Here is a 24,247-nt window from a genome sequence, read left to right as displayed (position 1 = left end):
TAGGCTGATGCCACGGCACTCTAGCCCGGGCAACAGAGTGAGACTCTGTCTCAAAAAAAATAAAAAATAAAAATAAAAAAAATAAAAGTCATACTTACTGCAACTGGAAGTAATTATCTACTCCCTCATAATTTATATTCTGAGAAAATGTTAGTGTCTGAAAAAGAAAATTAAAAAGTTTATTTAAAGCAGGAAAATTGGGGATGGGGATCTCACTTTAGTAGCATTTGGTTTTCCACATCCAGGCAGGTAAAATGCCTTCACTAGGATATATAATAATGTTGAACACTTGTAAAGCAAGATTGATTGGTGGATGGACAGATGTATAGATATATAAGAAAGCAAGTATAGTAAAATGTTAATGTAGAATCTAGGTAGAGGTGTTAATTGCAAAATACTTTCAACTTTCTGTATGCTTGAAATTTTTCATAATAAAATGTTATAGAATTATAAATGGAAATTACATCTTCCCCAAGAATCTCACATAAAAGTTAAATACAAATATTTATATGTATTTGTCAAGAGGTATATACTAAAATATTCATTGTAGCATTGTTCAGAGTAGCCCCAAAACAGAAACACCCCAATGTTCATCAACAGTAAAATAAATAAGCATATATTGTCGTATATTCATACAGAGGAATACTATAGAGAAGTGAGCATGAAGGAATTACAGCTACACTAAACAACATGGACTTTCACAAGCATAATATTCAAAGAAAAAAGGAAGACATAAATACATATACATGTATATTATGTATGTATGTGTGTTTAACATATATGTAATGATTCCATTCATATGAAGTTCAAAAATAGACAAACCTAAGCTATATTATTCAATGATGCATACGTATTAACAGATGATGAGACTATTAAGAAAAGCAAGAAAATTATTACTACGAAAGTCAGACTGGTGTTTAGGTTTTGGAAGAGGGAGAAGATTATGATCAGGGAAGATACAAGAGGGCCTTTGGGTGCTTCTAATATTCTATTTTTTTATTTGAATGGTGATTACACGGGTGTTTTGTTTATAATAATTTGCTAAATTATTCATAAATGTTTTATCCACTTTTGCATATGGGTGTTATATTCATTTTTTTTTTTTACAAAAAGAAATGATGATCCTTATCATCATACTAGGCAATAATTAGTCTGTGAAGTTATAGTGACCCAATCTGCATCATATAAGCAAGGTACTATAATAATAATATCGTGATTCATTAAATCTAAAATGCCATAAGACTCATCCTGATTTCGGAGATGTTAAATGTAAAAAAAATGTGCCTTAGAATGGATGAAATATGGAGATGACAGTGACAGTAGGATGGCAGCGGTAATAGTGTTGGTAGCTGCAGTAACCATACACACAGTGCGTGTGCCAGGCGCTTTCCTAAGTCCTTTATGTATATTAACTCGTTTAATCCCCATAAAAATCTTACGAGGTATGTACTATTATTATTATTATCCCCAATTTACAGATGAGAAAATTAAGGCAAAGAGAGATTTAAAAATTTGCTCAATGTCATCTGGTAATAAGCGATAGAGCCAGCATTTTATTAAAAATGCAAATTTTGATGTTTCATAGTCATTGGTCATTTATATATTTTGATGGGTTAACTAGTATTTTGAGGGGGTAAGTTGCAAATGGACAGATATACAGTTGACCCTTGAACAATGCTAGTTTGAACCACATTGGTCCACTTATACGTGGAGTTTTTTTCAATAAATATATCAGAAAGTTTTTTTGAGATTTGCAAAAATTTAGAAAAAAACTCACAAATCGTGTAGCCTAGAAATATTGAAAAAAATTAAGAAAAAGGTATGTCATAAATGCATAAAGAGACTGCCACATGAAAAAGCCAGGTCCAGTCTGGAGGATAAGAGGCCACATGGAGCAGAGACAAGTGTTCCATCTGAGGCCCCTCAGACTAATGAGGCTATCTGAGGACATCCAGTTACAGATGAATTGCCAGATCACTACAGCCACATCAATGAACCCAGATGAAACCAGCAGAACTGCCCAGCTAGTCAGGGCCCAAATTGTTGCCCCATAGAATTGGTCATTGTGTAAAGGAATTAGGTTTTGAGGTAGTTTATTATACTACAAGAGATAACAGAAGTCTACAGAAAAGCCATCCATTAAAAAAAAAAAAGAAAATGAACAGTGCAATTGACAATCAAGGAGTTTTGAAGGAATGTGTTTTTAGGTGGCAAAGAGGCCTTGGGTACTAAAAGCAAAAATTGTGGCTTGAGAATTAATGGCTTATTACATTATTATTTATTAAAAACTCATAGGGGCCGGGCATGGTGGCTCATGCCTGTAATCCTAGCACTCTGGGAGGCCGAGGCAGGAGGATTGCTTGAGCTCAGGAGTTTGAGACTGGCCTGAAAAAGAGTGAGCCCCCTGTCTCTACTAAAAATAGAAAAATTAGCTGGGCGTGGTGGTGCACGCCTGTAGTCACAGCTACTTGGAAGGCTGAGGCAGGAGGATCGCTTGAGCCCAGGAGTTTGAGGTTGCTGTGAGCTAGGCTGACGCCATGGCACTCTTAGCCTGGGCAACAGAGCAAGACTCTGCCTCAAAAAAATAAAAATAAAAAAATAAAAACATAGTCCTCAACATTTCCCCAGCTGAACCTAGAAGGGAAATCAAATCCACTTATTAAAAATGTTTATATTATACTTTTATATTTATTAAAATCAAAGAAATTTAAAATATTAAATTACCAGAGTTTTAGTGCAGTGTCCAAAGGCAATTTCATAGTGAGTATACTGTTGTATTTTCAATATTTTTGGGCCATAGAGTTCCACAATCGTGTACAGACCAACATTTTCTGGATAAACTAATTGAGTCCACATATTCAGGATATCTCTCTTGTCCAAAAAGTAAAAAATGCGAGCAACATTATTATTAAATGCAGTGTATGGGCATTTGTCTTTTGTCTTGAACGCTATACTTTGTGCTTCCAGCTTTAAGGGATATTCCTGTGCTTGTATCGTGCCATTGTCGAAAGCATGCAGGAGATATATATGACCAGATGTTCTTAAGAGAAAGGTGGTTCTTATTGTGCTGTTTACCCATACATGCAGCTTTATTGCATCTGTAATACTCATCTTGAAATAAAATATTATATTATTTTCCATTTTCACCACAATATTTCCATAATAATCTGGTAAAAAGAGAGAAAAGTTTGTGTTATTCTAACTAACCATAAATCACGCTGTTTTATTTAAGTGTACTTTTAACCAAAAGAATTTCTTTTATAATGATTAAGTATTTATGTACTTAGAGAAAATTTGAGTGTGCAGGCTTGAACCTGTAACTTCACCCTAAATTGGAGAACTTCTCTCTCACTTCAGTGCAGAGTATTCATTTTTCTTATTGAATGCATTTTCTCCTTATATTTATTATATCACTTTTATATATCACATCATTTACATAGAGAAAAGAGCTAGAATAAGTGTATTAAGTAATGATGAGGATGAGCATGGCAGGAATAGTATTATTAGAAAGTGTTGGTTATGGACTGAATTGTGTCCCCCTCAAATTTTTATGTTGAAACCCTAATCCCCAGTGTGACCACATTTGGAGATAGGGCCTTTAAGGAGGCAGTTAAGGTTAAACGAGATTATAAGCAGAGGGTCCTGATCCAATAGGACCAGTGTCCTTACAAGAAGAGAAAGAAACACTGGAATAGAAGCCTCACCCCAGAAACCAATCCCGACAGTACCTAATCTTGGATTTCTAGCCCTCAGAAATGTGAGAAAATAAATTTCTGTTGTTTAAGTCACCCAGTCTGGTATTTTGTTATGGCAGCCCTTGAAGACTAATACAATTGGGATGAAGAAATAGGGGTGACGGGGGCAGGAGTAGTGTAAAGCATAGCCTACCTCTGCAGGTTCACTCTTAGCAGATAAGCAACTTTCTCCGCCTAATAGAGTATTCTGCCTAAGTCAGAGTGGCTCACAGAGGGCAACTCTCTTAACCTCTTTGGTTTTGTTGACTTATCTGTAAAATGAACAGTTGGACTAGCTGACTACACAGCTTCCTTTCAAGATACGACATTCTCTGTGTACAGCCTAGGGGTGTACCTTCTTTACTCTTCAAAAGACAACACTCAGAGAGGACTGGCTGAAAGGACGAAGGTGAATTCATAGAGTCAGGGAGGTTCAGGTTGTGTTGTGCTTACCCAGCTTACATTTGGAATCTGAATAAATCAGTAACCTCTTTACAAATGATCATAAATTATATTCTACTCAAATTTACCTAATCAGAAATATATGCAAGCAGATCACGAGGTCAAAAGGGAGAAACATGCGGGTGGAGGATATAATAAAATATATCTCTATGTTTAATGATAGAGTAACTGCAGGATATACACAGTGTAATGACATACGAAATGTAAAACCTCATGAAACAAAACAATATATTGTTTCTGGATTATATATAATGTCCAAATTGCTTCACAATGTGATCTCTCTTTTCTTTACCCAGGTTCATTTCTTGCCACTTTTTGCCTTACCCTCCATTATCTAGTCATGCTGACCTAATTTCAGTTCCCTGACCTTGCTGTGTTCTCGTTCACCTGCAGATCTTTGCACATGCTATATTCTCAACTTGGAATACCACCTCAATCTCCTATCCTAAACAGTTAAATTATTTTTCTAACATATATACTCTACCCCTGGTTTTCAGTTTAGAAGTAATTTCCTCCACACCTATTTTTCTGATCCCATAAATCTGGATTTGATGCACCTTCTCTTTTGCTGATCACATCGCTGGTTAAAAACATTGTTAAACATTATTAAATGACTTTTATATTAAATATGAAGGTTAGATGAAAATTAAGAATGATTTAAAAGATAATGATGATAAGATCACCATGTGTAAAATCTCATGGGGTGCAGCTAAAGACATACAGAGAAAAGTTCATAGCCTTATGCTTGTTTATAGCTTTAAATGCTTAGAAAACAAGAAAGACTAAAAATAAAAGAACTAATCATTTAACTTAAGGAGCAGGCAATAGACCACTAAAGTTAGAAAAAGAAAGCAGAAGTGAAGAATCGATCATGACAAAAGCAGAAAGTAAGGAATTAAATAAAAAGTAGATTTGGTAAATAAAATGAAGATAGCTTTTTAAAAGGAAAACAAAAACAAAAACCCCTAAAAATAATAAACAATCTCTTGCAAGCCAAACTAACAATGGGGTGGGGCACAAACAATATTATAAATGAGAAAGTGAATATAATTACCAGCACATAAGAAATCTAAGAGTTAACAAGGGAAATTTTTGCCAATAAATTAGAAAATCTAGATAAATGATTTCCTAGGAAAATACAAATTTCTAAAATGGACTCAAGAGGGAATGAATAATAAAATCAAGAATAACTACTATTAATTGAAGGTTTGCCACCTGTCAAGCATTGTTTAAGCTTTTTACATACAATCCCTTATCTACTCAACATGCCAGTCCTATATTGTAGATTAGAAAACAGAAGCTTGGAGAGAGTAAATGACTTGTTTGTAGATTTCAACACAAATCTATCTAAATCTGCTATGGGTTGAACTATATGTCCCTCCAACAGATGCGTTGCAGTTCTAACCCCTAGTACCACCTCAGAATGTGGTCTTATTTAGAAATAGGATCATTATAGATGTGGTTAGTTAAGATGAAGTCACGCTGGAGTAGGAAAGACCTCTAATCCAGTGACTGCTGTCCTTATAACAAGATGGTCGTGTGATGACAGAGACACAGGGAGAAGGCTATGGAATGAGAAGGCAGAGGTGGAATGAGGCAGCTGCAAGCCAGGAATGGCAAGGATTTGCCAGCAAGCCACCAAAACTGGGAAGGACCAAAGAAAGATTCCCCTACAGGTTTCTGAGAGAATATGGCCCTGTAAACACCTTGGTCTCTGACTTCTAGCCTCCAGAACTGTGAAACAATAAATTTCTGTTATTTTAAGCCACCTAGTTTGCAGTACTTTGTTATGGGAGCCCTGGGAAACTAATACAATAACACAGCACCTCCTACGCTGCTGATGTATGTATAAGTTGGTTAGTTAGAATCTGCTGATCGAACAAAGTGAAACACCAAAAAAAAAAACAAACTTGAGTTTGTCCTTTTGCTATGTGAGATCATAGTGAACATTAGCTGAATTTAAAATCTATTCATTTTTCAGTGGTAAAAGTTGACGTTTAACAACCCAAAGCATCACATCTTGGTGCATTAAAAATTGTTGCATCATTTTAAGGAAGATGTCTACAATGAAATCTAGAATAATTTTAGCAGAATGAGAGTTATGAGAATGCCTTACCTACAAAAACTTCATGAATAATACTGTCATTTGATAACATTGATAGATTTCCATTTTCTGTAGGTGTTTGTAAAACCCCAGTAACAGTGAAATTATGGTAACAATAGTAGATCCTGTGCTTGTCATGCATTACCAATTCCGGTGTTGCGGAAAACAGAAAATGTGGAACTAAGAAACTGTCGATAGGGACATCTAACATAAAGTCTTGGAACACCCACTGTTTTGTATCTTCATTATATATCACTATAAAAATATTTTTGGTGACAGTACACATAATGCAATAATTTAATAACACGGCAAGTTCCAGAGGGTGTCCTGTATACTCAATATTGTGTACTGTCAGAGTAGCGGATGGTGATAGATTTAGAAGTATTTTCAGTTCTGCCGTAGTTACTATTCTGACAAATTCAAGAGAAGTATATCCAAGGTAAACTTCGTTTTCTGTCCAGATCACCATATTGCTTCTTCTTCCTTTATTCTGTGACAAAATTGAAAACAATTAGAAATATCTTTGATTTTTAGAGATAAGTAACAACCCTTGTCTTCTAATTTGGTATCTGTAAAAATAAAAGGTAGTAACTTCTAAGTGCCGGGAACGTGGCCAGTGTTCCCCGCAGAAAACCGGGTCCCTTCGTTAGAGTTGCAAGGGATAAGAAAATAATAGAGAAAAATGGAAAATGGAAGAAATAAAAGAATACACTGAGACAAAGATATAGTTTTATAAGTTTATAAAGATTATAGGCAAAGCGGGAGCTCAGGGGGCTTAGACCCCTCCGTGGGTCTCAAAAAGCCCTGAATGAGGTCTTACATGGTGACTTATAGGAAATAGTGAACAATTGTTAGGGGTAACAGATTTACATAACAGCAGGTAGTTCCTCTCAGGTTAACAGATTTTCAAAAGGCTTTTACAGAAGGCTTTTAGAGATTCTTTAACTAACTCTATTTACGTGAGCAAACGGTTACAAAGTCTTTCAAAGGTTAATTTCTAAATTCTAAGGTAAGTTTATCATTTAAACAGAGGGGTTAAACAGAGATATGTAGGCTCCATATTTATTAGGTTATTGTGAATGGAGACAGGTAGTCTAGTGGTTTAAACAAAAGCTTTGCTTTTAGCCATTCGAGAAGCTGTCGTTTCCGGGAAGCTGTTTGTTCTGGAGGGCACTCCATCGTCAGCTCTCAGCCTATAGTTTTTAACAGATTCACTTGTGCTTTACAAAGCAAATCCAAACCTTTAGGTCTGAGAAACGCGGCGCCTCGTGGGATAAAGCCGCACTGCCTTTCAGAGACGCCCTTCCGAGTGTAACAGCATTCGAAATGCAAACCAACACGTTCACATATTCCTTCAGGGCAAAGCTCTGAAAAACTCCTAAGACAAATCCTGTCCCCAAACACGTGTGATATTAATTCATAGAGCAACAACTAAGGTTCATTTATTTCAGTACATTTTTGAATAAATTCTTCAGGCATAAAAATAGATTAAATAGAAATATATCGTATTACATATCATCATAAAAATAAATTATGCCAATAATTTTATTTTCTTTTTGTCTGTTTGTTTTTTGAGATAGGTTCTCACTCTGTCGTCCCAGCTAGAGTGCAGTGGCATGATCATAGCTCACTGCAACCTCAAACTCCTGGGCTCCAGTGATCCTCCTGCCTCAGCCTCCTGAGTAGCTGGGACTATAGGCCTGTGCCACCATGCCCAGCTAATTTTTTTTTTCTATTTTTAGTTGACCAGCTAATTTATTTCTATTTTTAGTAGAGATGGGGGTCTCGTTCTTGCTTAGGCTGGTCTCGAACTCCTGAGCTCAAGCAATCCTCCCGCCTCAGCCTCCCAGAGTGCCAGGATCACAGGCATGAGCCACCACAGCCAGCCATAACAGTTTTCTTTATGGGGAAGTTTTTAATAACAAACTCAATTCCTTTAATCGATATGTATATTCATGTTATCTATTTCTTCTTGAGTAAGCTTTGGTAGTTTGTGTCTTTCAAAAAATTTGTCCATTTCATTTATGTTTTGAATTTGTTTAAAATTTGTTTTAACTTTTTATTTAAAGTTGTTCATAACATTCCTTCATTATTCTTTTAATAGCAATAGAATTTGTAGCAGTTCTACTTCTCACAATCTTGATATTGGTAATTTGTGTCTTCTCTCCTTTTATCCATATCAGTCTGGCTAAAGAGTTAATTTTGTAAATTTTTTCAAAGAATCATCTTTTGGTTTCATTAATTTTCTCTGCAGGTTTTCTACTTTCTATGTGATGAATTTACCCAGTTATTTACATCATTTCCTTTATTCTGCTTACTTTTGGTTTAACTTGCCTTTTTTTTTTCTAGTTTTTAATGTGAAAGTGGAAATAATTGATTTGAGACATTTATTCTTTTCTAATCTAGAGAATTAATATTATATATTTCTCTCTAGGTCCTGCTTTAGTAGCATCCCACAAGTTTTGACATGTTTTGTTTTCATTTTCTTTCAGTTCAAAACACTTTTAATTAGCTTTTAAAGTTTGTTCTCTGATTCATAGGCCATTTGGAAGAGTGTTATTTGGTTTCCTAATATTTTGAGGACATTGCAGATATCTTTTGTCATGGTTTCTAACTTAATCCATTACTGTCAGAGAACATACTTTGTGTGAGTAGGAATACTTTTAAGCATATCAAGACTGACTCGTTTTATGGCCCAGAACATGGTTTATCTTGGTAAATATTCCAAGTTCATTTGAAAAGAATGTGCTGTTGTTCTGTGGTGTGTTCTATAAATGTCAATTTGATCTCAATGGTTAATAGTGTTGTTTAAGTCTTCTAAACCTTTACTGATTCTCTGTCTATTTTTTCTATTAATTATTGAGAGGAGGTAATAAAGTATTTGACTATAATTGTGGATTTTATCTATTTCTCCTTAAGGTTCCATTGCTTTTGGCTTCATGTATTTTGAAGATTTGTCACTAGGTTCATAAATACTTAAGTTTTTATGTGCTCTTGATGAATCGATTACATTGTTAATATGAAATGACTATCTTCATCCCCAGAAATATTCTATGCTCTGAAATATACTTTGGCATTAACACAGCCACTCTAGCTTTGTTTTAATTAATGTTATCAGGTATAGATTTGTCCATCCTTTTAATTTTATGCTGTTTGTGTCTTGATATTTAAAATGTGTTTCTTTTTTTTTTTAGCCCTCTTTCAAGTTGCAGGATGTCAACTTCTTTTATCCTCACATGATGGAAAGAGGCTAAAATGTGTTCCTTGTAGGCACCGTAAAGCTGGGCCTTGATCTTTTTATCTGATAAACTCTGCCTTTTAATTGAAGTGTTTAGATCATTTACATTTAATGTAATTATTTATATGGTTTGGTTTAAATCTACCATCTTGCTATTTGCCTTCTATTTATCCCATCTAGTCTTCATTTCCTTTTTCTTCTCTTTTTATCTGCTTTTATATTAATTGAATATGTTTTATGATTATGTAGCTATAACTCTTTGTTATTTTAGTTGTTGCTTTAGGGTTTATAGTGTATAACCTTATCCTTTCACAGATCTTTAAGTAGTATTATGCTACTTCAAATACTGTATGAGAACATTACAAAAGTATACTTCTACTCCTCCCCTGCATTTTGTGCTATTTCTGCCATACATTGTATTTTTACGTATGTTATTAACTCCACAATACATCGTTACTATTTTTGTTTAAAAAGTCACTTATCTTTTAATGGGATTTAAATAATAAGAAAAAATATTACTATATGTAAGCTGTGGTTACCAGTTCTAGTGCCATTCACTTCTTTGTATAGACTGATATTTCCATTTGGTATCACTTTTCTTCTCCTTAAAGGGCTTCATTTAACAAATTTCTTCCAGTGATGAATTATCTCATCTTTTGTGTGTCTGAAAAAGTCTTTATTTTGCCCTCATTTTTTACAGAAATTTTCCTGGTTATATAATTTTAGTTTGAAAGGCTTAAAAATATTTTAAAGATGTTGCTTTTTGTCTTCTCACTTGCATTGATTCCAGTAAGAACTCTGATGGCATACTTACCTTTGTTCTTTTGTGAGTAAGATGGTTTTTTCCCTCTGGCTGATTTAAAAATTTCCTCTTTATCACTAGTTTTGAGCAGTTTAATTATGAACCTTGGCATAGTTTTCTTTTTTTTTCTTTCTTTCTTTTCCTCTTGAGATGAATGTTTGAGCTAACTTGGCATAGTTTTCTTCGTGTTTGTGATTGGGGTTTACTGAGCATCTTAGACATTTACTTTTTATTTTATATTTTCAGGTTTATTAAGGTATAATTGACAAATAAAATTGTATATATTTAAAATGTACAATGTGATGATTTGATATACATATACATTGTGAAATGGTTACCGCAATCGAGTTAATTATAACATTTATCACCTCACATACTTTTTTTTTTTTCAGTGAAAACAAAATCTTGGCCAGGCATGGTGGCTCACGCCTGTAATCCTAGCATTCTGGGAGGCCGAGGCGAGAGGATCACTAGAGGTCAGAAGTTAGAGACCAGCCTGAGCAAGAGCGAGACTCCATCTCTACTAAAAATAGAAAGAAATTAGCTGGACAACTAAAAATATATACAAAAAATTAGCCAGACATGGTGGTGCATGCCTGTAGTCCCAGCTATTCAGGAGGCTGAAGCAGGAGGATCGCTTGAGCCCAGGAGTTTGAGGTTGCTGTGAGCTAGGCTGACACCACGGCACTCTAGCCTGGGCAACAGAGTGAGACTCTGTCTCAAAAAAAAAAAAAAAAAAAAAAAAAAAAAAAAAAAAAAAGAAAAGAAAACATAATCTTTACTCTCTTAGTAAAATTTTAAGTATACAGTACAGTATTATTATTAGGTCATTAAATATGAAATGTCTGATTTCAGATCAAAAGTGTAGTTTATTAATCTCAAACAAGAAGCAGTACAATTAATCAAAGTATGTGCCTAAACTATCAACATTGTTTTGCCATCTTAACAGTAGCTTGTTTATGCCAGCTGTGAAGAAGCCTGGAGAGTGAGTGGCAATGAAATCACAAAAGGCATTTTCCACAGCTTGTTGAGAATTGAATATTTTTCCTTGTAAGAAGTGGTCCAAAGCCTGGAAGAAGTGTAAGTCAATTGGTGCAAGGTGAATATGGTGGATGACAGAGAGTTTCCAAGTCCTGCCTCTGTAGTTTGAGCAGCATTGTTTGTGTGACATGTAGTCAAGCATTATCTTGCAAGAGGATTGTCCTATCTCTATTGACCATTCTCAGCTGCTTAATTGCAAGCATCTTCATCATTTTGTCCAATTGGTTGCAGTACACATCCACTCATTAACCAGGTTTCATGAAGCTGTCATGGATAATACCAGTGCTGGACCACCAAACAGACGCCATTAGCTACTTTTGATGAATATTTGGTTTTGTACTGTGTTTTGGCATTTCATCTTTATCCAACCATTGTGCCGAATGTTTGCGATTGTTAAAAAGAATCCATTTTTCATCACACGTAACAATACCGTATAGAAATGGTTCACCTTTATGTCATTACAGCAAAGAAAGGCAAGCTTTGAGACAATTTCTCTTCTGAGGCTCATTTAATTCATTTGGAACCCTTCTATCCAGCTTCTTTACCTTGTTGATTTGTTCCAAATGGTTCAATATTGTTTGAATAGTAATGTCAAGCCTTGCTGCTAATTCTTGAGTAGATTGAGATGGATTCACTTCCATTACAGCTTTCATCACTATCCACCTTGGTTTCAGGTCACCCACATGGCTCATTTTCAAGATTAAAATCACTGGAATAGAACTTCTCAAACCATTGATGTACTGTGCATAACTATTGTCACAGGCTGTAATTTGATCTTCAGGACTTAATCATCTTAGAACTGGAAGTTTCTACTCTTTGACCAACATCTCCCCATTTCCTGGCAACCACCAATCTACTCTGTTACTATGAGTTAAACTTTTTTTTCTTCTAGATTCCACATGTAAGTGATGCCCTGTGGTATTTGTCTTTCTCTTTCTGGCTTATTTCACTTAGCATAATGCCATCCAGGTCCGTCAATGTCACAAATGTCAAGATTTCCTTCCTTTTTTATGGCTAAATAATATTTTATTGTGCACACATACTCACACACCATGTTTTCTTTAGTCATTCATCAGTCGACACTTAGGTTGTTTCCATATCATAGCTATTGTGAATAATGTCACAATGAACATGGGAATGCAGATACTTATTTGAGATACTGATTTCCTGTCTTTCAGATATATGCCCAGAAGTGGGATTGCTGGATGACATGATAGTTCTATTTTTAAGCTTTCAAGGAAACTTCACACTGTTTTTCATAATGGCTATACCAGTTTACATTCCCACCAAGAGTATATAAGGGTTCCCTTTTCTCTATATGCTCACCAACATTTGTTATCTCTTGTCTTTTTGATAATAGCCATTTTAACAGATGTGAGGTGGTATCTCATTGTGGTTTTGATTTGAATTTTCATGATAATTAGTGATGGTGAGTACTTTCCACGTACCTGCTGACCATTTGTATATCATCTTATGAAAAAATGTTTATTCAAATCTTTTGCCCATTTTAAAACCAGATTGTTTCTTTTGCTATTGAGTTGTATGAGTTCCTAACATATTTAAACATTAACCTCTAATCAGATATATGATTTACCAAAATGTTCTTCTATTCCACAGGTTGCTTTTCAATTTTTTTTTTTTGAGACAGAGTCTCACTGTGTTGCCCGGGGTAGAGTGCCGTGGCATCAGCCTAGCTCACAGCAACCTCAAACTCCTGGGCTCAAGGGATCCTTCTGCCTCAGCCTCCCAAGTAGCTGGGACTACAGGCATGCGCCACCATGCCCGGCTAATGTTTTCTATATATTTTTAGTTGTCCAATTAATTTCTTTCTATTTTTAGTAGAGACGGGGTCTCGCTCTTGCTCAGGCTGGTTTCGAACTCCTGAGCTCAAACAATCCGCCCGCCTCGGCCTCCCAGAGAGCTATGCTTTTTAATTTTTTTGATTGTTTGCTTTGCTGTGCAGAAGCTTTTTGTTTGATATAGTCCCACTTATTTATTTTGGCTTTTGTAGCCTGTGCTTTTGGTGTCATATCCAAAAAAATTATTGGCAAGACCAATGTCAAGGAGATTTATCCCTGTTTTCTTCTAGGATTTTGATGGTTTCAGATTTAAGTCTTTAATCCATTTTGAGTTAATTTTTGTAAGTGGTGTAATACAAGCATCCAGTTTCTTTCTTTTTTTGAGTGTGGGTATACAGTTTTCTCAACATCATTTTTTAAAGAGACTATTTTATCCCCATTGTGTGTTCTTTTCATTATTGTCAAAGATTACTTGACCATATATGCATAGGTTTACTTCTGGGCTCTTTATGCTGTTCCACTGGTTTATGTGCCTATTTTTAGGCCAGTACCATACTGTTTCAATTATTATAGTTTTGTAAAATAGCTTGAAATCAGAAAATGTGAAACCCTAAACTTTGTTCTTCTTTCTCAGGATGGATTTAGCTACTCAGGGTTCTTTTGTTGTTTCATCCAAATTTTATAATTGTTTTCTATTTCTGTGAAAAATGCCATTGGAATTTTGATAAATATTGTATTGAATGCTTGCTTCGGCAGCACATATACTAAAATTGGAACAATACAGAGAAGATTAGCATTGCCCCTGAAAAAAAAAAGATTGTATTGGCACTGTAGATCAGAGTCTACAGAAGGTAGTATGAGTAGTATGGACATTTAACAAAATTAATTCTTCCAACCTAAGAATATGAGATATCTTACCATTTCTGTGTCTTCTTCAATTTCTTTCATCGATGTCTTATAGTTTTCAGTGTATAGATTTTTTACCCACTTGGTTAAATTTATTCCTAAGTATTTTTTCTTAATAATGATGCTATAATAAATGGAATTATTTTCTTAATTTCTCTTTTGGGTAGTTTGTTGTTAGTGTATAGAAATGCAACTTATTTTTATTTATTGATTTTGTATCCTGCAACTTCACTAAATTTATTTAATAGTTCTAATAATTTTTTTGGTGGAGTCTAGGGATATACCATCTACCAAGACTGAATCATGAAGAAATAGAAAATCCAAATAGACTTATAACTAGTAGGGTCATGTCAACTGCAGATAGAGACAATTTTACTTCTTCCTTTCTTATTTGGATATATTTTATTTCTTTTTCTTGTCTAATTGCCTGGCTAGGACTTCCAGTGCTATGCTGAATAGAAGGGGTGAGAGGGGGCATCCTTGTCTTGTTCCTGCTATTTGAGGGAAGGCTTTCAACTTTTTACCATTGAGTATAATGATAGCTGTCATATATGGACTTAGTTATATTGAGGTATATTCCCTCTTTATATAATTTGTTAATAATTTTTATCATAAAAGGATATTAAATTTTGTCAAATAATTTTTCTTCATTTATTGAAATGATCATATGATTTTTATCCTTCATTCTACTAAGGTGGTGTATCACATTTATTGATTTGTGTATGTTGAACCATCCTTGAAGCTTAGGGATAAATCCCACTTGATCATGTTGTATGATCCTGTTACTGTGCTGTTGAATTCAGTTTGCTAGTATTTTGTTGAAGCTTTTTGCATCTATGTTCAGCAGGGATATTGATTGGTAATTTTCTTTCTTTGAAGTGTCTTTTCCTGGCTTTGGTATCAGGGTAATTCTGTTCTTATAAAATTAATTTGGAAGAATTTACTCTTCTTTGATTTTTTGGAACAGTTTGAGAAAGACTGGCATTAGTTATTCTTTAAATGTTTGGTAGATTTTACCAGGAAGCCATCTGGTCCTAGGCTTTTATTTGTTGGGGAATTTTTGAATACTGATTCAATCTCCTTACTAGTTATAGGTGTTTTAAAAATTCAGTAAGCCACTCTATCTTTTGATTGGAAAATTTAATCCATTTACATTTAAAGTAATTATTGATAGGTAAGGACTTACTGTTGTCATCTTGTTAATTGTTTTCTGACTACTGTGTAGTACCTTTATTTCATTATTCTTCTCTTGCCATTTTCCTTTGTGATTTGATGATTTTTCCTTATTGGTATGCTTTGATTCCTTTCTTATTCTTTTTTGTATATCTACTATAAGTTTTTGCTTTGTGGTTAATATGAAGCTTAGCTATAACAGTGTATTTTAAGCTAATAATTTGACTTCAATTACACACAAACTCTTCTACTCCTTATTTTATGTTTTTGATGTCATTATTCACATTTTATTGTATGGTGTATCTACTAACAATTATTGTAGCTATAGTTATTTTTAATAGTTTTATCTTTTAACATTTATAATAGAGTTAAAAGTGATTTAAACAACTTCATTACAGTATTACAGTGTTCTGAATTTCATTATATATTTACCTTTACCAGTTAGTTTTATACATTGATATATTATCATGTTACTAATTACTGTCCTTTGATCGCAGCTTGAATAACCTCCCTTCTTGTAAGGCAGGTTTAACTCCCTCAGCTTTTGTTTGTCTGTGAAAGTCTGTATCTCTCCTTTATTTCTGAAAGTTTTGCTAGGTAAAGTATTATTGATTGGTAGTTTTTTCATTCAGCACTTTGAGTAGAAGCAGTGGGCTGAGTATGCCTGATTTTAGGCCCCAGAGCAGGTTACACTGACAGTGGTGTTATTGTGTGCTGGGGTGGGGGGCACAATTCTTGGGCCTTCAGGTGGCTTGCTCAGAAGCTAGTATCTGGAGCTGAAGCTGGGTGTGTGGATGGGTTCTCAGGCCTCTGAGCATCTGGTGTGATATGGGATGTGGCAGTGTGGTGGTGGAGCCACCTACTAAGACCCAAGTAGTCTGTGTTGCTGTTATTGATAGTTGCAATGGATTGGGCAGGATAGTCCCCAGTCCCACAGCTGCTTGTGTTAATAAAGCCACTCCAGCTTTCTTTTAATTAGTACTTGCATGGTATATCCTTTTACAATGTTTTACTTTTAATCCACTTATATCATTATTTTTAAAGTGGGCTTCTTAGACAAAGCATATAGTTTGGTCTTTCAGAAATAATCCAATCTGAAAATCTCTGCCTTTTAATTAGTGTTTTTAGACTATTTACATTTAATATAATTATCGATATGTTTAGATTGAGCTCTACCATTTTATTGTTTTCTGTTGTATCCTCTGGATTTTGTTTCTCTGTTTCCCTTTTCTGTCTTATTTTAGATCATTAAAATTTTTTAGTATTCCAATTTAATTTATCTATTAGGTTTTTTACTTTATCTTGTATAATTTTTTTAATGGCTGCTCTCAGGGTTATAATATATGCCCTTAACTTTTTATAATCTATTTAGAATTAATACGTTAACATTTCCAGTGGAATGTAGAAACCTCACTACCCCACAGGTTTCTTTACTCTCCCCCATTTAAGTTATACTTGTCATACGTATTATATCAACATACATTAAGAACTGCAGAAAGTACTGTGTTTTAAGTTTTGCTTTCGTCTGTCATATGTATTTTTAAGAGACTTAAGGATGTAAAGATATTCTGTTATATTTACCCAGGTATCTACCATTACCATTTCTGTTGCTCTTTTTTCATTCCTGAAGTTTTAAATTTTCTACTTCCCTTCCACCTGATAAACTTCATTAGGCATTTATTTTGTGGGGGTAAGAGGAAACTTCCCCTTTGCATTGGAAGGTTTGATTAAAGATCAACTCACAATAAGGCAGATTAATAAGAGAAAGCAATTTATTTACCAGGCACATGGGGAGAATCAAAATGATTAACCAATGTCCCAATGGGGTCTAGAAATTTGTATTTCTTCATTTTAGAGGGGAGGGGGACATGAGAAATATAGTGATTCTGTTTAGGGGCAATAAATGGTACTAGGGGGGGACGAATAGATAATTGGGAGAATGAATGGATGGGGAGAAACAGATTGATTTGTAAATGATTCTCTTTGCAAATTAAATTAACCTGAGAGACAGGTATTGTATTTAAAATGATTTGGGCCAGGTCTAGTTGCATTCTTGATCTTCTTTCTTGTAATATATTGAGATAACAGGGAGGGGAAGGTAAGTTAATTGTTCTTTTGATGGGTCTGCTTTTTTAAAAAATTTTTCCAAATTTTATTCAGACTATAAACCTTTGGATTGAAAAAGTTCAATGAACCCCAAACAGAATACACAAACATAAAGTTCAAAATCATACAAAACCAATCACTGTATTATTTAGGAATAGATACATACATGGTAAAAACAGTAAATAGCAAAGGCAAGATTAACCAAAATTCAGGATATCGGTTACTTCTCGGGAGAAAGATGGGGAGCTCAAAGGCTTTAAATGTATTAGCAAATTCTTTTTCTCTAGTGAACTAAGGGGTAAATATTTATTTTTATTATTCTTCAAATTCAATATGTACAAAATATTTTTTGCATGTATGAAATATATCACAATAAATAGAAAATAAATTAACGAGTTCATCCATTCTTCTTCTTACTTATAATAACATAAGCCAGAAATCTGGGAGTCACCCTTGACCATCCCCTCACCAACCAAATCCAAAACTTTTTAACCTGGCCCAAGTCACCTTAACTCATCTGAAACACTAAAATCCCTTCTTCTTCCTTAAACTCCTGCTCTAATCCAATTTCCACATTGCAACCAAAGAAAGCACCTTAAATGGGATTAACCTTGTCTCTCTTCAACTCTCACCATTCCCTTTTCTATCATAAGCATCAGAAAGACAAGTATAATAAATTGCCCAAGGCCACACAGCCAAGAAATGGCAGAGGCAGGATTCAAAATCTGCTAGTCTTGAGAGCCCACGTGTCTTATCCACCCACTATCCCACCTTGGGTGATGTGGGAAAGGCTTAGCACTGCCTAGCATAGGGTAATATGGACAAGGACAGATATATTTCTTCTCCAATTACCACCTCGCCTCCTTTATCTGCTTAACTCCTAGTTATTCTGACTCTGAGCTCAAACCGTACTTTCCAAGAAATGCCTTCCTAACCCCCATTCCCTGGGACAGCACGTGCCAGTATCTGTCCTCCTAATACTTTGTACATTCCTTGTAACCTCCCTCCTCCATTAGATTGTGACCTCCATAAGGGCAGGGGCCTGTTTTGCCCACTGTTAAAGTGCACACTGCATGCCTTGCTCACTCTGGTTCCTCTCCATGCCCATCCCTCAGTGAAAATGATAGGTCACCAACAAGACCTCTCATCTTGCATTCCAACATCAAGCAATCTGGTCTGCTGACCCCACCTGCAGAGCTGTGTGTGAGCCAGGTGGGGTGGGGGGACAGAGACCAGCCCTGGCCTATCAAACCCGAGATGTCCAGCTCCATGGAAGGGACCTGGTGCCTGGATGGGAATGAAAGAGACATTGGGTACTCAAGACCTCAATCCCCAGAATATGACTCCTTGGTATGAAGAGTATTTTGAATTAAAGGCCCTTAGAGATCAACAGGCCTTGGAAGGGGCTTCCCCTCTATCTGTATAAACCAGGCGGACCCCTCAATAAGAACAATTGACTTCCCTTCCCCTCCCTGTTATCTCAATATATTGCAGAAAAGAAGATTAAGAATGCAACCAGAGCTGGCCCAAATCATTTTAAGTCTCTCAGGTTAATTTACAAGTCAATCTGTTTCCCCCCATTCATTGATTCTCCCAAGTATCTATTCATTCTCCCTAGCAACCATTTATTGCCCTAAACATAATTATGTATATTCCTCCTCTCTCCCTCCCCTCCAAAAGGAGGGTAAATAAATTTCTGGACCCTATTGGGACAGGGGGTAATCACTCTGTGACTCTCTCTGTGTGCACAGTAAATAAACTTCTTTCTCTTATTAATCTGCCTCAATTGTGAGTTGATCTTTCAGTGAACTTGCGGTGGAAAAGGGGAAGTTTCCCCTCACCCTCACAGTACCAAACAGAAATGCATACAGCTCAGATTTATCACAAAGCAAAAGTCTGTGTAATGACTATACAGATTAAGATATAGAATATTACCAGAACTTCCAAATTACTACGCCTGCCCTTTCCCAATCACTACCTTTCCTTTCTAGGATAACCACTATGCTAAATTTTATAGTAATAACTTCCTTGCTTTTAGTTTTATTATCTCTTGCTATTTGATAGACTATTTTTTTCTTTATTTATGTTTTCCATTTTCTTTTTCATTTATTTAAATCTATTAAATACATTTTATGTTCTGTCAATTCCAATACTTGATGTCTTTACAGGAATGATACTGCTCTTTGTTATTTCTGCTGACTCCCATGGTACCTTGTTTCTTTGCATGTTTTACCATTTTTGAATGTAAGTTCAATTCTGTGGGAACATTCTTTATAGAAATTCTTCAAAGCATGACTTGAAGATTTATTTTTCCAGACAGGATTTTTGTTTTCTTCTGCTTGATGCTTGGCTTAATGTTTTTTTTAACCAGTAGGTACTGTGAATTTGGGCTCCAAAGTGCATATGAGTTGGCATCTCCTCATGAATTCTAAACAGAAACTTTTCCCCCTTCTAAGAGTTAAAGCTGAGATAGACTTAATTGTGTTGGAAACCCTCTGAAGGCCCTTGTTGTATGCAAAAAATTATTATCAGATGCTCAGGCCCAGGGCTTTGTATCCTGGCACCAGAGGTCTAATTACCTGGGATCTGCATACGACCTGAAGGCAGCTGAGATTTTGGAATTTTCTTTTGCCTTTGGATTAGTGCTCAGGATATCTTCCGTTCTTCCAGGATTTCCCTTACTTTCATACAAGCCCAGAAATGTACTTAAAAGAAGGTTTAACATTTTTACACAGCATTTTAGGTGTTTTGTAAGAGGAAAGATTCCAGACATCTTATCCACCACATTGTTGGACATGGAAGATTTAATCCATTTTTGAGAGCTCCTAGAGTCTTTGGGGAAAATAATTTTGAGGGGGCCTTTTTGGCCATATTAAGGTAAAACAAAGCTTCCTTAATATGACAGAACCACATAATAACATACAAGATTAATTTTAGTTTTTGTCGTTGGAGGTGCAACTCTGCTATAAAGAGGCCTCTGAGAAGCTGGGTCAGAAAGATAGAGCTGTTTATAGCCTTAGATAAAATAACCGTGCAAAAGCTACATAGCAAAGTCTCTGATATATTACCGAATAAACGGTATGGTAACTATATCTAAATGTGTATGTGTGATATACATATATATAATCTTTTACTAACCTTGAGTAAATACTTGATCCAACACCATTTTCTTGATGTAATGCCCATAATTCCACCATCAGGAATATTTTCATTTCTTCCTAGTCTTTTAAATGCATGAAAACTTTTTAGGTAAAGAATGCCATTTATTATAAAAAATATTCCGTCATGCAACAGGGTCACGTGAGCCACACTCTGTCTTTCATCATCACTCAGAACGTTTGGAGGCACTCTGATTCTAGTCCAAGTATGGAATGAATCATTTGTTTGATAGGTCTCCGTATCAGCTACTACAACAGCACATGAAGGAACACAAGGATTCCAGGAAGATATTAACTGACTACCAGTTTGTGATGAGATTGGTAAAAAACCAGGAATCTCAGGCATGGTTAACAAAGAAGAAGTCAGCAAGAAAAAAGCATCTGCAATAAAGCAATCTTGAAAAGTCACTTGATTTCCTTTAATCTCCTTTAGCACATCATCTCTTGTCATTGGGACTGTGATACGCCAGGTCCTATGAAGAGAAAAAAAAAAGAATAAAATTATCTCTCCCTCCTTTGATCCATCTTGCACAATATTGAATTTATCATCTTAAAAAAATTTTTTTAATCAACATAAACCTGGGTAAAACAAATAAAATAATACTATAATGCTACCACTGCCAGATTTCTTCTCATTCTTCACTCTGGTCCCAAAGGAAAACAATCTTGACTATTATAGCTCACTCTTCTGCAATGTCTCCACATTGTCAAATAAATACTTTTTTTTCCTTTTTTCCTCTTTTTTGTGTACCAATCACACAGAATCAAATAAATATTCTTATACTGCTCTTTCTTAATATAGAATTTTTATACATCATCTATAGCCTTCTTATATAGCAGCTGAAGATGTATCTCTCATAGGTCATGCCTACCGATACATTTTCTCCCCATCTCTCAAATTAATTATATTAACTTTTTAGTTAAATCAACAGAGTGTTTATATTGTTACAACTACGTAAATATTGCTTACTACTGAGCCAGTTCTACTATGATTATGTTTTCTTTTTAAATTTTCCTGGAGTTAATAATTATTTCATTAAAAATTTTTAGTTTTCTAAGTTTTGTAATAGGTAGTTAAAATAGTGTTTCTAATATTCTCCCTGTGGTAAATGTAGAGGTAATCTAGTACTTGTTTCATTACTCTCTGGGCCTAAGCCACCATTTACTGATCTTTCTTGTTTTGCTAAAGCACATTCTTCAGTATCTTCCTGTGAAAGCGTATATGAACACACATTTTTTGGAGACCCCGAATATCTGAAAATATCTTTACTTTACACACCTGATGGATAGTAGGTTAGGGATGTAACAGAAGGAATGGTCTGGAAAAAAAAAATGGCAAAAATATTTTCTGTCTCTTTAAAACATCCTCCACTCCTTTTTTTTTTTTTTTTTGAGACAGAGTCTCACTGTCTTGCCTGGGCTAGAGTGCCGTGGCATCATCATAGCTCACAGCAACCTCAAACTCCTGGGCTCAAGCCATCCTCCTGCCTCAGCCTCCCGAGTAGCTGGGACTACAGGCACACGCCACCACGCCCGGCTAATTTTTTCTATATATTTTTAGCTGTCCGATTAATTTCTTTCTATTTTTGGTAGAGACGGGGTCTCGCTCTTGCTCAGGCTGGTCTCGAACTCCTGAGCTCAAACAATCCGCCCGCCTCGGCCTCCCAGAGTGCTAGGATTACAGGCATGAGCCACCACGCTGGGCCCTCCACTCCTTTTTGTGAACTAAAGCCTGCATCCTTGCCTCACACCAGTGGTTGGGAGGGGAAGAATAAATCTTTTGCTCATTTGTGCAACAGGAGATGGCCTAGTGAAGGGAGATCCTGGGTGGAGGTCACGAGATTGTCTTCAGTGGAGATGGGATGATCAAAATTATCAACTGTAGTTAAACAGTAATTGCCTGAAGTGGAGAACCCATCCTTTAAAAGGTCTATATTTCTGCAAATGTGGTGGTGGGTTAAGTCAAGAAATAAATGTTTGTAAAGCAAAAATTGAAGGGGCACCTCCTACCACCATGCATTTCAAAAATAATCACAAACACAGTGGCTCCTGAGTGCTTTTATACTGCATTGTTTATTGTTGTGCATTTGTATGATTATTGTATACTTTACAAATTTTATTTCATAATAATTTGTAGTCATTCATTCATTTTCAACCGCACTTATTCCAGTTCAGTGTTGCGGGTGACTGGAGCAGCAGCGGAGGGCTCAAGGCAGGAACTAACCCTGGACAAGACACCATTCCACGGCAGGGCGTACTCATACTCACAGCCACAATCACTCCAACTGGGACCGTGTAGACATGCCAATGAACCTCACACACACAGCTTTGGGATGTGGGAGGAAATTGGATTACCCAGAGAAAACCCACACAGACATGAGGAGAACAGGCAAACTCCATACAGACAGTGGCCTTAGATGAAAATCAATTTTTTTCTCCTCAATATTATGAAGGAACAACATTATTTGTATGCCGCCATCCCAAATGAGGCTCTTGGATTGAGGTTTAGGTATTAACACAAACTGTAAAATTATAATCCAAGAGTGTGATTGCCATTTTCTGAGTTGGTAACTAATGGTGATTATCACAATTTTTTTATATATCATAAAAGAAGGCACTTGCAAATTACATATAAGATATATTCCATAAAATTACATTTTTAATCTAAGTTGCTGATTTATTTTTTTGAATTTGAAATCTGAATTTTATATTTGAAATTTAAAAATTAAATACCCATTATTTATGTTCCCATCTGGCACATAAACTTTTCTCCTCAAAATTGTAAATATTGTAGGCTTCTGTCCCAATGTAGCCAACTGCGTGGAGAGTACTATGGAATTCTGTAAAAACAAAATAAAATTTTTCTTTTAACTCTTTAGATAGCCAAAGTATTCTGAAATGACATCATGTGTTATTTTAGTTACAATATTTTTATATTTGTAAATTTACCACATTTTCAAGATTTAGCTTTGTTTTTTCTAACATACAGCGAGCCTCCTCTCCATTAGAATTTTATGAATTACAAATAAGGCATAATACAGTTTCCAACATGGCAAAAACACCATTCACAATCAGAATCTTGAATGAATGATCAAACTATGGGAACCTTTAAATAAATAACTTAGTTATTTGGTAGGCTGAGACAGGAGGATAGCTTGAATCCAGGAGTTTGAGGTTACGGTGAGCTATGGTGTCGCCACTGCCCAAGCAACAGAGCGAGGCTCTGTCTCAAAAATAAATAAATAAGATTACATTATGAAAAACCTTATGCCAAAAATTTGAAAATTTACTTAGAATGAACAAATTTCTTTTTTAAAAAAGTAATGTATCACAATGACTTTAGAAAAAACTAAAAAATCCCAGTGTCATTATCTTAGAATGGACAAATTTCTAAAAGCTTACCAAAGTAGCTTACCAAACTGACTCAAGTAGAAATGGAAAATCTGCCTAATCCTATAAACATTAAAAAGTGTAAGAGTTAAGAGTCTATGCTGGGGCTGGGCTCACACCTGTAATCCTAACACTCTGGGAGACCGAGGTGGGTGGATTGTTTGAGCTCAGGAGTTCAGACCAGCCTGAGCAAGAGCGAGACCCTGTCTCTACTAAAAATAGAAAGAAATTAGCTGGAAAATTAAAATATATATATAGAAAAAGAATTAATTAGCCAGACATGGTGGCGCGTGCCTGTAGTCCCAGCTACTCGGGAGGCCTGAGGCAGGAGGAT

At 35.4% G+C, this 24,247-nt stretch overlaps 1 protein-coding gene across 1 annotated transcript in view; it reads right to left on the bottom strand.

Moving 5' to 3' along the window:
- The window catches only part of LOC105810366 (chromosome unknown open reading frame, human C1orf101), a 99,255-nt gene that overhangs the window by 47,681 nt on the left and 27,327 nt on the right, over window positions 1–24,247 (bottom strand). The window contains exons 8-12 of the mRNA XM_012644337.1: window positions 23,257–23,363; window positions 20,504–20,996; window positions 6,313–6,790; window positions 2,725–3,167; window positions 99–157 (exon numbers count right to left, since the gene is read on the bottom strand). Of these exons, the coding sequence (XP_012499791.1) occupies window positions 99–157; window positions 2,725–3,167; window positions 6,313–6,790; window positions 20,504–20,996; window positions 23,257–23,363 (1,580 nt within the window). The remainder of the gene's footprint in view (window positions 1–98; window positions 158–2,724; window positions 3,168–6,312; window positions 6,791–20,503; window positions 20,997–23,256; window positions 23,364–24,247) is intronic.

This window comes from Propithecus coquereli, unplaced genomic scaffold (genome assembly GCF_000956105.1).
Source record: "Propithecus coquereli isolate 6110/MARCELLA unplaced genomic scaffold, Pcoq_1.0 Scaffold210, whole genome shotgun sequence".
NCBI classification, from domain to species: domain Eukaryota; kingdom Metazoa; phylum Chordata; class Mammalia; order Primates; family Indriidae; genus Propithecus; species Propithecus coquereli.
The sequence above is the reverse complement of the archived record's forward strand: the minus strand, read 5'-3'. Positions and strand labels throughout refer to the sequence as shown.